This window comes from Garra rufa, chromosome 17 (assembly GCF_049309525.1).
Source record: "Garra rufa chromosome 17, GarRuf1.0, whole genome shotgun sequence".
NCBI lineage: Eukaryota > Metazoa > Chordata > Actinopteri > Cypriniformes > Cyprinidae > Garra > Garra rufa.
The window spans coordinates 38,089,038-38,103,322 of record NC_133377.1 but is presented as its reverse complement, the minus strand read 5'-3'; the positions used below and the strand labels follow the sequence as shown (position 1 = coordinate 38,103,322).

General features: G+C 37.8%; 1 protein-coding gene across 2 annotated transcripts in view; it reads left to right on the top strand.

Moving 5' to 3' along the window:
- erf (Ets2 repressor factor) overlaps positions 1–11,628 on the top strand; it is a 40,134-nt gene extending 28,506 nt beyond the window's left edge. For both annotated transcript variants that reach the window (XM_073821635.1, XM_073821634.1), the window contains exons 3-5: positions 5,799–5,914; positions 6,017–6,924; positions 8,503–11,628. In XM_073821635.1, coding sequence (XP_073677736.1) covers positions 5,799–5,914; positions 6,017–6,924; positions 8,503–9,060 — 1,582 coding nt within the window. In that variant the 3' untranslated portion in view covers positions 9,061–11,628. The remainder of the gene's footprint in view (positions 1–5,798; positions 5,915–6,016; positions 6,925–8,502) is intronic.
- Positions 11,629–14,285: the final 2,657 nt, after the last annotated feature.

The window sequence follows — 14,285 nt, the reverse complement described above, 5'->3', positions numbered from 1 at the left end:
CTAACCTTTTTTTTTTTATTGCTGAAGAATGTTGAACTTTCTTCAGTGTTCTACTGTACAGACATGCATTTACTTTTCTGAAGCTTTTGGTGTGAAAGGGATTCGTCAAAAACCGAACGTTTAATATTAAAAACAAACAAGCAAGCCCTGCTCAGATAAAAAAAAAAAACATGATTACTTTCCATAAAAAGTAACTAGCATAATTGGTTACTTTTTTAGGATGTAACTCAATATTGTAATGCTTTAAAAAAACAACAACACTGGTCTTACCTTTCAAGACCTTGAATGTGTCAGTTGTGTCGCTGTCTATGCAGGGTCACAAAGCTCTCGGATTTCATTTCATATCTTAATTTGTGCTCTGAAGATAAACAAAGGTCTTATGGGTTTGGAACAACATGAGGGTGAGTAATTAATAACAGGCTTTTCATTTTTAGTTGAACTAACCCTTTAATATTTACTCAGATTATACATATATTCCAGATGTTCAGTCTAAATAAGAAAAAACATCCAATTTTTGATTTATTTAGAGTATGGGCCTATTCACACCAAGAATGCTAACTATGTTAATGACCACACCCCAATACATAATAACGTTAAGTGTATTATAAGTGTCCTGTTAGGATGTCTGGCAATTTAAATACTCACCCTTTAAAGTCGGACAGATTCTGATAAACTGTCAGTGTTTTTACCACTTGTCACATGGAAGAAAAATGTTCTGAAAGTGATTCCAACATTATTTTGCGTTATTATCATTATAGCAGTGATACGGATGCTGATATTGACACAGAATTAGAATGAAACATAAGTTATATATAGTTAGCATTATAGTTATCATCCTTGGTGTGAATAGGCTTTGCTATCTAAAGTGTTGCCAAAAGTGATAAGGCCAATAGATTCAGTTATGTAATCATTCAATTGTGCTTAGAATGTCAACTTGACATGCTAGCATAAAAGTAGAATGTTAGCTTAGCAAAATGCTAACAACCAGACTGACAATGCATATTTATGCTGTCATGAAAAATCACAGTTGGCACCAATAGCCTTGTGGCAAGGTTGCCAAGTCTGCAGTTTTCTGTGGAATTAGGCTACTTTTATTGTTTTATTGTTGCGGGTTAAAGCGATCTCTCTGGAACACTATTTGGATGGGAACCATGTCAAAATACAAGAATGGGATCATTTTGATTAGCATTCAGGCTGGTTTTGTTCTGCATACCTGACAAGTGCATCAACATATAATGCTGTTGCGTTACTGGCGTCCCAAGTTCGAATCCCCCCTCTCTCTGTCCCACTTCACTTCCTGTCTGCTCTACACTGTCCTGTAATAACAAAGGAAAAGCAAAATCAGCTTTTTGTGAGCATTTTGAAAATGTAAACTAAAGCTTCCAGCTCAAGGTGAAGTAGGCTGCCAGATTAATCTTTGTTCAGTCTAGACTGCTTTGTTTTTTTTTCTTCTTTTTTTGTGCTTTTGTTCTTATGTTAACTGACTTTTGTGTTCATCAACAACACCTCTGTTGTTTGTTATTCTCTGTTAGCGTTTCTCCCCGTATACCGTTTTTTTTTTCCGCCTTTGCCTTTTTCCGTCCTCGTCTGTCATTCGCAATCTGTCCAGTTGCCTGTTTGTCTGTCTCTTCGTGTTATTCAACGCTTTGGACCGGTCGCCATGGCAACCTGCGGATGCCCACTCAAACCTGCTGAACCTGCCTTCACCATCCCAGAATAATCAAGCCCACTTAGCGCTCATCAGCCATCACTTACAGGACTAGTGTGCGTCCTCCACTTCCGAGAACTCTTTCATTTCTCGAAGAGAAATATGGACATATGAATGGAAGAGGAAAGTAGGGAAGGGAGGGGGAGAAGAACGGCAGCAGAAAGCTGTGTACAGTTCAGATGTGAAGCAGAAAGTTCCTCACTGTCACACTTCTGAGAACCGGAGAGAACTCGCCTCTGTTCGACATATGTGGAAGGCACAAAACATGTCCTCCAAGTTAACTCCAAAAACCGTGCACACACACACATTCTCTTGTGACCTCACATTGACTTTTTCAAACTCTGTTGAAGCTGGTTTTCCTCATTTGTGTAATCGTGAAATTTGGAAGTTAGTTTCAAGGCCCACACAGAATCCTCTGACAACACCTTTGCAGATTTCTGCTAAAGCTAATTGCCCAGTGTTTCTAAAATGTCATCCTTTGCGTTTTTGTTCAGACAAACATTGCTATTACTGAAGTTTAACAGTTTGTTCAAGTGGCTAACATTTAAGTACTACATTTTGATGTTTTATCTGCGTTGTTTTGCAAATCCTTGACTCTTTTTAGCAATTTTATGATGTACACTACCAGTCAAAAGTTTTTGAACAGTAAGATTTTTAATGTTTTTTTAAATAGTCTCTTCTGCTCACCAAACCTGCATTTATTTGATCTAAAGTACAGCAAAAACAGTACAAATTTTTATTATTTAAAATAACTATTGTCTATTTGAATATATTTTAAAAGTAATTTATTCCTGTGATTCCAAAGCTGAGTTTTTAGCATCATTACTCGTCGCATGATCCTTCAAAAATCATTCCAATATTCTGATTTGCTGCTCAGAAAACATTTATTATTATTTTTATTGTTACGTTGAAAACAACTGAGTACATTTTTTCCAGGTTTCTTTGATGAATAGAAAATTCAGAAGAACAGCATTTTATCTGAAATAGAATGCTTTTGTAACATTATAATTGTCTTTATCATTACTTTTTATTAATTTAAATCATCCCCAGTATAGTGTATAATGTTACACAAGCTTTTTATTTTTAGATAAATGCTGATCTTTGGATCTTTATATTCATAAAAAAATTACTCAACTGTTTTAAATATTGATAATATTCATAATAAATGCTTTTTGAACAGCAATTTCAGCATATTAGAATGCTTTCACAAAGATCACGTGATGCTGAAGACTGCAGTAATGATGCTAAAAATGTAGCTTCGATCACAAGAATAAATTACATTATAAAATACATTCAAATAGAAAACGATTATTTTAAATAGTAAAAATAATTACGATTTTACTGTTTTTGTTGTAACACTTGGATCGAATAAATGCAGGCTTGGTGAGCAGAAGAGACATGTTAAAAACATAAATCTTACCGTTCAAAAACCTTTGACTGGTAGTGTGACTTAGTATTGAATGATTACCCAAAAAAGGGTAATGCCATCAGACTTTAAGTATATAATTGCATTTTAAAGGAGTTTTGAATAAATGTTAGAGATGGTCAGATATGAACATGTTTGGCTAATCGCATCAAGCTTTCATCAGCTACCAATAACAGTGCTTTCTAGTTTACCAGTAAAAATGTGAAAATTGTGCACACTCAGTGTGTGAATCTAGTCATTCGGGAAAGAAAGGCCTGAAGGCACTCTTTCTCACTCCGCTCATTCTTTTCATCCATACCTAAGAGGTTGCACGTGTTCCCTAAAACTCAAATACCATTCAGACAGACTCCAGGCTGCACAGGCGTCCCATTGTTGAGCTGTTGAAAATGAACAGACTGCAGGCCAACAGACAATGCAAAACAACATGTACACACTCGTTGTATTTACCTGATAACCTGATGCCGCTTGTAGACCATCCTATAACCAAACCGCAGGTTTTAAGCTTGGTGAAAGTAAACAAAAGGTCACTCAGATCAGCCGTTTCACTCAACAGCATGTATGTGAATGTCTGCGCAACACGCGTGCGCAAATGCAGACAAGCTTAAGAGTTCTTGCACTCTTTTGAAGCAAGTTCAAAGAGTGTTGTGCATGCATAAGTGTTGAGTATGTGTGTCCTTTTCTCTAGTGCTCGAGTATCCGGCTGTGAACTTTTCAGTGCCCTGATTCACACATCATTGTATATCACAATCATGTCTTCTCAGGCTCTATGCACCCTCAGTGACATCTTAATTAAACACATTGAACCCATAAATCATCTTAACATCTGAAGCTTCAAATAGCCATGAAGTCACGGATCTGCTCTGCACATATCTGAATCTGGTTGGCTCAATCCTTTCATGTATGGAAGAATTTAACATGTGTGTTATATATAATAACCTTCAGTGCTCCTTAATGGCACAGTAATTATGTCAGGCTGAAGAGGGTTTGGTTTTTCTCACTTTGAGAGAACATTTGCTTCCTGACAGGTGCTGCATGTAATAATTTCACACATGCACACCACTTTACTAAAATGTTGGCTACACAAATGATTTTTTGCAGATCTGTTTAAAATTAAGCAAATTTGTGAAGCATAAGAAACAATATGCATGTGATCTGATCCAGGTCAGTTGGGTTTAATGTAATCAGTTTGAACGCCTATGAGTAAGACTTCAGATTCATTATTCGCTATAGGGAAATAACGAAAAGCATAAGTAAATGGTAAAACCGTTTGCACTACAAACCAGTGTGCTGGTATTTGTTTTGTAAATCTAAAGATGGATAGCTGGACGCAGATGAGACCAGAATCCCACTCTAAAAATGCCAGGTTAAAAACAACCCAACTTGGGTTATTTGACAACCCAGCGCTGGGTAAATATTGAACAAAACACATGCTGGGTTATTTTGACCCTGTTGGTTTGGTTAAATGTTTTTACCCAACATGCTGGGTTGTTTTATTTAAGTCAACTGTTGTTTAAAATGACTATATTTCTGGTTTAAAATTAAAAATCACACACAGAATTACTAGAGGCAACAGCAATAATCAAAAAATTAACTATTATTAATAAGCAAGAACCACCATGGACAAAAATATGACATTTTATTTATTTAAATGAATGCAGCTTAATTTACCATGTTACATACATTTAAACTTGTTTTAACAAGCATTATAGAAATAAAACAAATATTTAAAAGAAGCATTTTAATTTAAATGTATTTAATCGTTCTCTATAAACCCTTTTTACCCATATAGTGCTAATTCTTGTGCTGGTGTGTTGCCGAAATCTGAGCTGGTGATGAGCTACAGAGATTAGAGAACATATTTTAACATCAAATTACATATAAATTCAGTATTATAACGAATAAAATCAGTTTATGTTATGCAAGGCAAAAGACATTTCCATCAGGCGAAACAACCGCTGCTGACGTATGTAGCTGACTGACATCTCGTCCTTATATGTTGCATAAAATAATATAATTTATAGCACAGTAAAATGAAATAAAATCTATACAAACCTTCATTTCGCTAAAGTGCACCAAGTTGGTCGGTGCTGAGAACCGCTCTCTCCTGTAGAGGACTTAAAAAGCCCACGCTCTGACTGGAACTCAACAGCTGTGTTATTTCGTCGAAGACGGGCTCAACTCAGCGGTTGGGTAGAAAAAATATAATGATCCAGCATTAAAAATGACACAGAAGCTTAGTTACAGAAAAACTACCCAGCACCTGGGTAAAAAAAAAAAATGTTAAAAATAACCCAATAAAATGACCCAGCAAGCTGAACACAGCATTTGGGTTAAAAAAATAATCCAGCATTTACTGAGTGAAGAAAAACTAATCAGAACCTGGGAAAAAAATATTAAAAACAACCAAATGAAATGACCCAACAAGCTGAAGCCAGCATTTGGGATAAAATAATAGCCTAGCATTGTTTAGAGTGCAATCATGTTGTTTTTATTTAATTCAAATTTGATGCATGTAACTTTTTTGTTTCTAAAGTGGTCATTGCCTTTGCGAAGTTTAACAGAAGCGAGAATGTCAAATGCATAAAAATGGGCGTCCTTCAACAAATTCAGACTCCTAATAATGGCTTTGGCAAGTGTGTAACCATGCCAACACTTTCTCCGCAGATACTACTACAACAAAAGGATCTTGCATAAGACCAAAGGGAAAAGATTCACCTACAAGTTCAACTTTAACAAGCTGGTGCTGGTCAACTATCCCTTCATTGACATGGGCTCTGCAGGTGAAGACCCTTCTGAAGATCTTTCAGAAACCCATGTAATTAGTTTGATGTACAAAGTTCAACAAGCCGTTATTTATTAAAAATTCTCAACCTTTCTCCTAGGTTCTGGTGTTCCACAAAGTGCTCCGCCTGTCCCATCTGGCGTAAGCACCCATTTCCGCTTCCCTCCATCCACGCCGTCGGACGTCCTCTCTCCTAGCGAGGAACTGCGCAGTCCTGGTGTCTTCAGTGCTGTGCCTCGACGCATAGCTCGTGGCTCTGTCTCTGATTGCAGCGATGGCACCTCCACCAACTCAGAGCTTGAGGAAACTGGCATAGCTCCCGGTGACGAGCGCCCGGCCGACCGTGCCTTCCGAAACCTGCTCCATCCGCGCTTGTCCCACGACTCCTTGTTCCGTGTCTACGGCGCACCGCCCAACCCAGCTGGGCTCTCCAGGAGCGGGCCCCATGGGGCACACAGGGTCCACCCTGAACCCTTGTCACCATTCCCAGTGTCCCCTCTCCCAGGCCCTGGAGGCTTGCTGGCTCCTGCTCTTTCTCCAGCTCTCTCCATGACCCCTACATCTCACATGCCCTACACACCTTCCCCATCCCTGTCACCCATGCTGGGCTCCCACTTCTCGTTCAATCCAGAAGACATGAAGCGCTACCTGCAAGCTCACACTCAGAGTGTCTACAACTATCATCTGAGTCCTCGTGCGTTCTTGCACTACCCCAACATCGTCATCCCTCAGCCTCAGCGTCCGGACAAGGGAATGGGAGGACCTGCAGGTTTAGGTCCACACCTGTCAAGTCACCCTCTGCACCACCAGGCTGAGGAGCCTCATCTCTCTCCGTTCAAGTTTAAGTTACAGCCACCACCACTGGGTCGCAAACAGAGAGATGGGCCAAATTCTGGAAGCGCTGCTGCTTCCTTCTCTTACAGCGGGGAGCCTGGTTCGGCCTCAAACTCTGCTTCATCTGGAATGATGACCAACAACTCAACACCAGCTGGTCCACCAAAGATCAAGGTATGTTCACCTTAAAGGGAGATGAATGAAAATTCTGTCGTTAACCCTCAGGTTGAACTAAGGTTTACTGCTAAAATGGTTATTTTTCGTGAAACATTTTTTATTTTATTCAACCTATTTACACTTGGTCAAAAATGACCGGCCTACATATAGCTCTTGTTATGCAATATTATCTCCAAATATTGGTAGCAATCTTTTTGTCAGCCTGTTTTCTGTTAATTAGGACTGGTTTTGTGTTTATTTTTGAAACTGATTTATCGTAGGCCTCATTAATCTAAGTTTACCTACCTCAGTTTTTGAGTTTAAAAAAAAAACAAAAATTTAAATTATTTTTGGCTAATTTTGTCAATAATAAATTAAATATGAAAAAAAAAAAAATCACCTTTTCACACTAGTGTGTTCTAATGTTTAACCAAGAAGTTTGTTTTAAAAAGCTTGTCTTGTAAAAAAAAAAAAATATCACAAAAGAACTTCCGGTCAAAATGTCTGTACAAATTTTATTTGTTTTATTTAATATTAACAAAATTATGCACAAATCATTTTTTTTTTCACTCAAAAACTGAGGTGCATAATCTCAGATTAATGAGGCCTACGAAATATTTGTTCTAAAAGTAAACACAAAACCAGTCCTAACTGAAAGAAAACAAGCGGGCAAAAAGATTGATACCAATATTTGGTGATAATATTGCATAACAATAGATTTATAAGCTATTTTTTTGAGGGCCAGTCATTTTTGAGTGGGAACACACGTGTAATTTTTTGCAATTTTGTATAAATCAAAGGTTTCTCAGAACAAATTTCTTGGTTAAACATTAGAGCATGCTAGTGTAATAAACAGTGCGATTTAATTTCATATTTTAATATTGGCTAAATTCTTGACAAATAATGCTGTTTTTCACTCAAAAACTAATGTGCGTAAACTCAGATTAATGAGGCCTACGAAAAATAAGTTCCAAAAGTAAACACAAAACCAGTCCTAATTGAAAGAAAACAAGCTGACAAAAAGATTGATACCAATAATTGGTGCTAATATTGCATAAAAAGAGATTTATAAGATATTTTTTGTGGGCCGGTCATTTTTGACTGGGAACACCACAAGTGTTATAGGGATTTGAACACAAACACAAGGGTTAATTACTCACCCTCATGCCGTTTCAAACCTGTAAGACCTTCATTCATCTTCGGAACACAAATTAAGATATTTTTGATGATATCTAAGAGTTTTCTGACCCTTCATAGACAGGGTCCTTCCACGTTCAAGGTCTAGAAAGGTACCAAGAACCTCAACAAAATGGTCCATTTTGAAGCTACGAGAATAGGTTTTGTGTGCAAATAAAAGACAAAAATAACAACTTTAATCAACCATTCTGGACCTTGAATGTGGAAGGAGCTCTCAGATTTCATCAAAAATATCTTGTATTTTGAAGATGAACAAAGTTCTTCCAGGTTTGGAACATAAGCGTGAGTAATCAATGACAGAATTTTCCTTTCTGGGTGAACTAACCCATAAGAAATCGACATTTGTAGCTCCTTTGAGAATGAAAATTGTCTGTAATGCTCATTTTTCTTCCTTTATAGGTTGAGCCCATCTCAGACATGGAGTCGGAGGAAGAAGTCGAGGTGACTGACATCAGCGAGGAGGAGCATGAAGATGACGAATGTGATGTCTTTTCCCCTCCACACCCCAACGGTGGCCTCGCCCCTCCACCCAACCACGATCGCATGACTGACGACGACGATCTCGAGGAAGACGTCTTCAAGACCCCAGCTGCCCCAACCTTAGGGCTTGGGGTCAATCTTTTAGGTCTTAAAGCAGAACCCCGAGAGCTAAACTTGGGCCAGGGTGCTCCCGTTAGCCCTGGGGGTACACGCTGCATCCCACTGAAGCTGCGTTTTAAACGCCGCTGGAGTGAGGACCAGCGAATGGAGGCGGGAACCGAAGAGGCTGAGGACAAGAAGAGCAGGGCTGAGAGAGAGGAACTTCCCCAGGAGGCAGAGCCTAAACTCGGGGAGGAAAATGGAGACCGGAAGAGTCCGGAGACTTTGGCTGCACCCCTGGGGACGGGCCAGAGGAGGGTGAGCTCCGAGCTCCAGCGAGCGACAGCGCAGCTGTCTTTAGAAAACAACATTTGCTGAAGAGGACGTAGTCAAACACATAAACTTACCAACACAGAGCTGTCCTCCTCAAGGGCTGAAGGCAACTGCTGAAGACCATCCTTTCAGCAAGTTTAGATGCCCATCTGTACATGCAGGTTCACTCACTTCAAAACATTGCAACACTAAAAATGATTAATACTGACATTTTTTGAATGCCCCTTTCCCAAGTTTAGCCAGAGCTCCTTGCTTACCAATCCCATTCCTTTTTGTTTGCTGTGTTCGACTAACATCATCCCAATGGACTTACTGAATTCCTGGACACTGTTTTCCACAAGAAGCTCTCCTTTAGGATTTAGGGATCAACCCAATATATTAAAAAACAAAATCAAGAGATTACAGAAGTGCCTAAACTAGACGTTGATGCACCCCTGTAAAATATGGGTAAAGTTGGTGATAATGAATTAGTCTTTTTTTCGCTTGTTTGTCATTCATGCCCATGCAATTTAGGCTCACGAGGTCACAGGCAAGCGGCAAGTCTCTTTTAAACAGACACTTGGATGAAGTGAAAAATACAGGAAGGATGCTGGCCGACAAACTCAATCATAGTTCTCAGACTTTGTGATTACAGACGCTCTCTCTCTCTTTTCTTTTTTTTTTTTGTTTTGTTGCATAACAATATTCGAGTCCCAGACTCTGCAGAACCAGCTTGCCTTTCGCTCTCAAACCAGGACCTTCATGACACTGCCTTCAGAGCCATTAACGCGTGCTACCAGCCTTCACTGCCGGCTCCGGACATCAACTTTCCTAGCTGTTTATCAAGCTCAGCCGGCTAACGGGACCACTCGATAACGTATCTTAACGCATGTGTATATACATTGGGGGATTCATTTTATATTTGTTAGTCCATGTTCATGACCACCAGCTGGATGACAAATTATAGATCACATGATTATTCCTTCACCAATTTGTATTTATTTATTTTTTTATAATGCAGTTTTAACCCTGAGGGAACGTAGTAGATAACGTATCAGAGGGCGCTTTATGGTTTTAGCTTCGTAATCAAATTCTAAAACCACTTAAACAATCTTGACACCCTGCTGTTTTGTAAAGAACGCAAATCTCTTCACGATTTGTTGGCGGTAAATCTCAGGCATAGCTCCCAACATCCCTTTCCTCTATTGAATCTAAAGCCTTCAAATGAACAAACATTTGTGCCTTTTCACAGAAGACTGACCGCCCAGTGCTTTTCAACGGGTTGCTTTATCGACACGTACAGGAGAGGCCTTAGAAACGTGACCTCGAACACTGCTTTTATGCCTTATTTAGTTTTGTACCTACCTTGAAAGAAACTATCCTAAATAAGATTTGCATTTAGAGTCCATATATTCTCACTTTATTGCACGATAGTACGTATATATTTGATAAAAGAAACAGGCTGGTTTTGATACAAATTATATTTCAGAAGGTAAAATCTATATGGTTTAGTTTCAGGGCCCTACAGTGCAGTGCTTTACTGTGTTGTTATAGACAAAGATAAACATAACTGACCAATCGTCGAGAACCCTGAATGGCACAGCTGTCCTTGGCCTTATAAGGTCTACGTATAGTTTTAACTCGACCCGTCGCATTTGCGTTCTCCATCTCAGTCTCTCTGCAGTGTTTTAGTTGTAGGAGGCTGCTCTTTATCTACGCTGATCGAGATTTGAACAGGTAACGCATTCTCAATTTGTAGCAAAATGCAGGGACTTCGTAGTCGATGGGACCTCGCTTCAGCAAACTGACAACTAGAAAGTGGACATTCAGCCTCTTAGCCCTCACCCAAGGAGGAAGTATAGGACCTGACACACTTAACACTTTTTTTTTTTCTTCTCTTTTTACTTTTTTGGAGATTGTTTGGCGGCCTTACACCGGTTCAGTGTCTGTATTTCAACTGACAGCTGCCTTATTTGTTAGAAAATATTTTTTTTTGTTTTTCTCTCGCTCTCTATTCAGTATAAACAGTGCTGTTTTATTATAACTTTTTGGTTTATATTACCATTTATCATTTTTAATGTTGATATTATTGCTGGTATTTCGTTTGTACCCCTTACATGAATTTTAACCCCTCAAGATGAACATTTTAATAAAGCGTATTCCTCTACCCTCTTGATACCATGATATAAAAGTGCTCTGGCTTTGTATTATTGCTGGTTTTTAGTTTTAAACCAGGTGAAGAGGGAGGGTGACATTATGCTATCACGTTATTATTTTAATGTTTTTTTTTTTCTTTTTTGGTTGTGTACATATATAAATATATATTTTCCATTTTGAGGGGATGATGTAAGAAAAAGACTTATTTCTTTATTGTGTTCAAGGTCTCTCTACTTTTGCTTCTTTCTTAAAGCTTTCCATCTGTCTCTCTACGGTTATGTAATACTTTGTAAAGAGAGACGAAACTTGACGTTACAGGAAACCATGTATACTTTAGTTTCTCATGTGGTTTCTTTTGCTCTTGTAATTAAAACTGTAATCAGGGTTCATTAAAACAGGTAAAAACGGATCTTGGTTTCTCGTCTTTCATACATCTTTCCTGGTTGATGGTGTCTTGTATGTACTGGTAAACACTTCAAAATACAACTAATATTTGAACGTTTTCACTATGTTATCTACAGTATTCGTACGTTGTGCTTAAAAGTGCTTGAAGTACTTTTTTTATTTAAACCCTAGAAAACCTTGGAAATTGCAATATTCCTAACAGAGGTGGGTAGTAACGAATTACATTTACTTCGTTACATTTACTTGAGTAAATTTTTGGGGTGACTAGTACTTTTAGAGTATATTTAAAGATAGGTACTTTTACTCTTACTCAAGTACATTTATAGTGAAAAAACTTTACTTTTACTTCGCTACATTTGATGGCGTTCCTCCGTTACTGTCCTCAGAAACATGTCGCTGATATTTTCATTTCATGCCTGATAAAACTGAGTTAATGCTGCTTTGTGTTCAGCTGTTACTATGGAAACCGTAATATTCCAGCGCTCCCTAAGCACCCCCTCGTGACAAAGAATGAATTTTTCATTTCCAATACATTTTTTTCAGCTGTTTATGGTCAAATGATTGCAATTGTCGACCCATGTTTGTATGCAGCAAACACAATATTTATGTTTTAAATAAATATAATAAATTATATACTCAATTTATCCATTTTAATGTTAAAAAGGATGAAATGCCATAGTGTAACATATTTTGTTTTTGTGTGAAACTGTATCTGAATTTTAAATCATGCCATTTTATGGCTTAATATTCTACTTTACATTGTCCAATCCCATTACTGTTTATTTTACTTTTGCAGATCTTATAAATGGTTATGAATTGCTTTAAATTAATATTTAAAAATTCTGCAGATACACTAAATGAAATAAATATAATGAAATAAAATTACTTCCTTGATATTTGTTTATATTTGTGTATTAAAAACATTTTTGATAAGAATCCTATCTGATTTTCTATATTTAAAAAAAAGGTCTTTTTATTTTTTTTTATTTGGGCTAGTTAAATTAATTTTCGGGCTACCAAAATCTGAAGGAGTACCTGCCCGAAGGGCTACCAGAAATTTTGCGAGCCCTGTGTGTGTGTGTGTGTGTAAATATATATATATATATATATATATATATATATATACACGCATACACAAATAAAATTCAGGGTCTTCACTTCAATATCTAACTATATAGTAACTAGCTACTTGAGTACTTTTTCCATCGGATACTTTTTTAGTCTTACTCAAGTAACTATTAAGATTGAAACTTTTACTCATACTTGAGTAAATATTTCCATAAGTACTTGTACTTTTACTTGAGTACAGATTTTGGGTACTCTACCCACCTCTGAATTCCTAAAGGATTTACTTGAAAAGTGCTTGAATTATATAAAGACAATGTATCTATGAAACTTTGTCAATAAGCACATATTTGTCAATAAGTCAAAAACATCATACCCTTTTCACTTATTTCAGCTGATGTCAGAAAATAATCAAGCTAAGCAAGTTGCAAAAAGAGGAACAGATTAACTAAAATAATTGAGTCATTTAAGCTGGAACCGCTTCAATTGATTCTAACTTGTGACTTCGATAATTCATTTCAAGCGATTCACTAGAAATTTTTTTTTCCAGTTTAGACATCGCTTTTAATCGATTTTAAAAAGCATGTAATGATGGGTGAAACTGAGCTTTTCAAAACTACAAAATGGTTAAACCGTTATGTTGCAAAATAATTCACAATTTCGAAGCATTCCGCAAATCATTTGATTGAATGATTTGAATGAAAAGATAGGCCATTTGAGCGTGGATTGCGAATTATTTGACTCAGATCGGGGCTTCGTAGCATGGATTGCGAATCATTTGATTCAGATCGAGATTTCGTAGTGTGGGTTGCGAATCATTTGATTCAGATCGGGAGTTTGTAGCGTGGATCACGAATCATTTGATTAAGATCGGGGCTTCAGAGCATGGATCATGAATAATTTGATTCAGATCGGGGCTTCAGAGCAGAGATCGTGATCATTTGATTCAGATCAGGACTTCGTAGAGTGGATCGTGAATCATTTGATTCAGATCGGGACTTCGTAGCATGGATGGCAAATCATTTGATTCAGATCGGGACTTCGTAGCATGGATTGCGAATCATTTGATTCAGATCGGGAGTTTGTAGCGTGGATCACGAATCATTTGATTAAGATCGTTGCTTCAGAGCATGGATCATGAATCATTTGATTCAGATCGGGGCTACAGAGCATGGATCATGAATCATTTGATTCAGATCGGGGCTTCAGAGCATGGATCATGAATCATTTGATTCAGATCGGAACTTCGTAGAGTGGATCGCGAATCATTTGACTCAGATCGGGGCTTCGTAGCATGGATTGCGAATCATTTGATTCAGATCGAGATTTTGTAGTGTGGATACGAATCATTTGGTTTAGATCGGGACTTTGAAGCATGGATTGCGAATCATTTGATTCAGATCGGGACTTCGTAGCATGGATTGTGAATCATTTGATTCAAATTGGGACTTTGTAGCATGGGTTGCGAATCATTTGATTCAGATCGGGAGTTTGTAGCGTGGATCACGAATCATTTGATTCAGATCGGGGCTTCAGAGCAGAGATCGTGATCATTTGATTCAGATCAGGACTTCGTAGAGTGGATCGCGAATCATTTGATTCAGATCGGGGCTTCAGAGCATGGATCATGAATCATTTGATTCAGATCAGGGCTTCAGAGCATG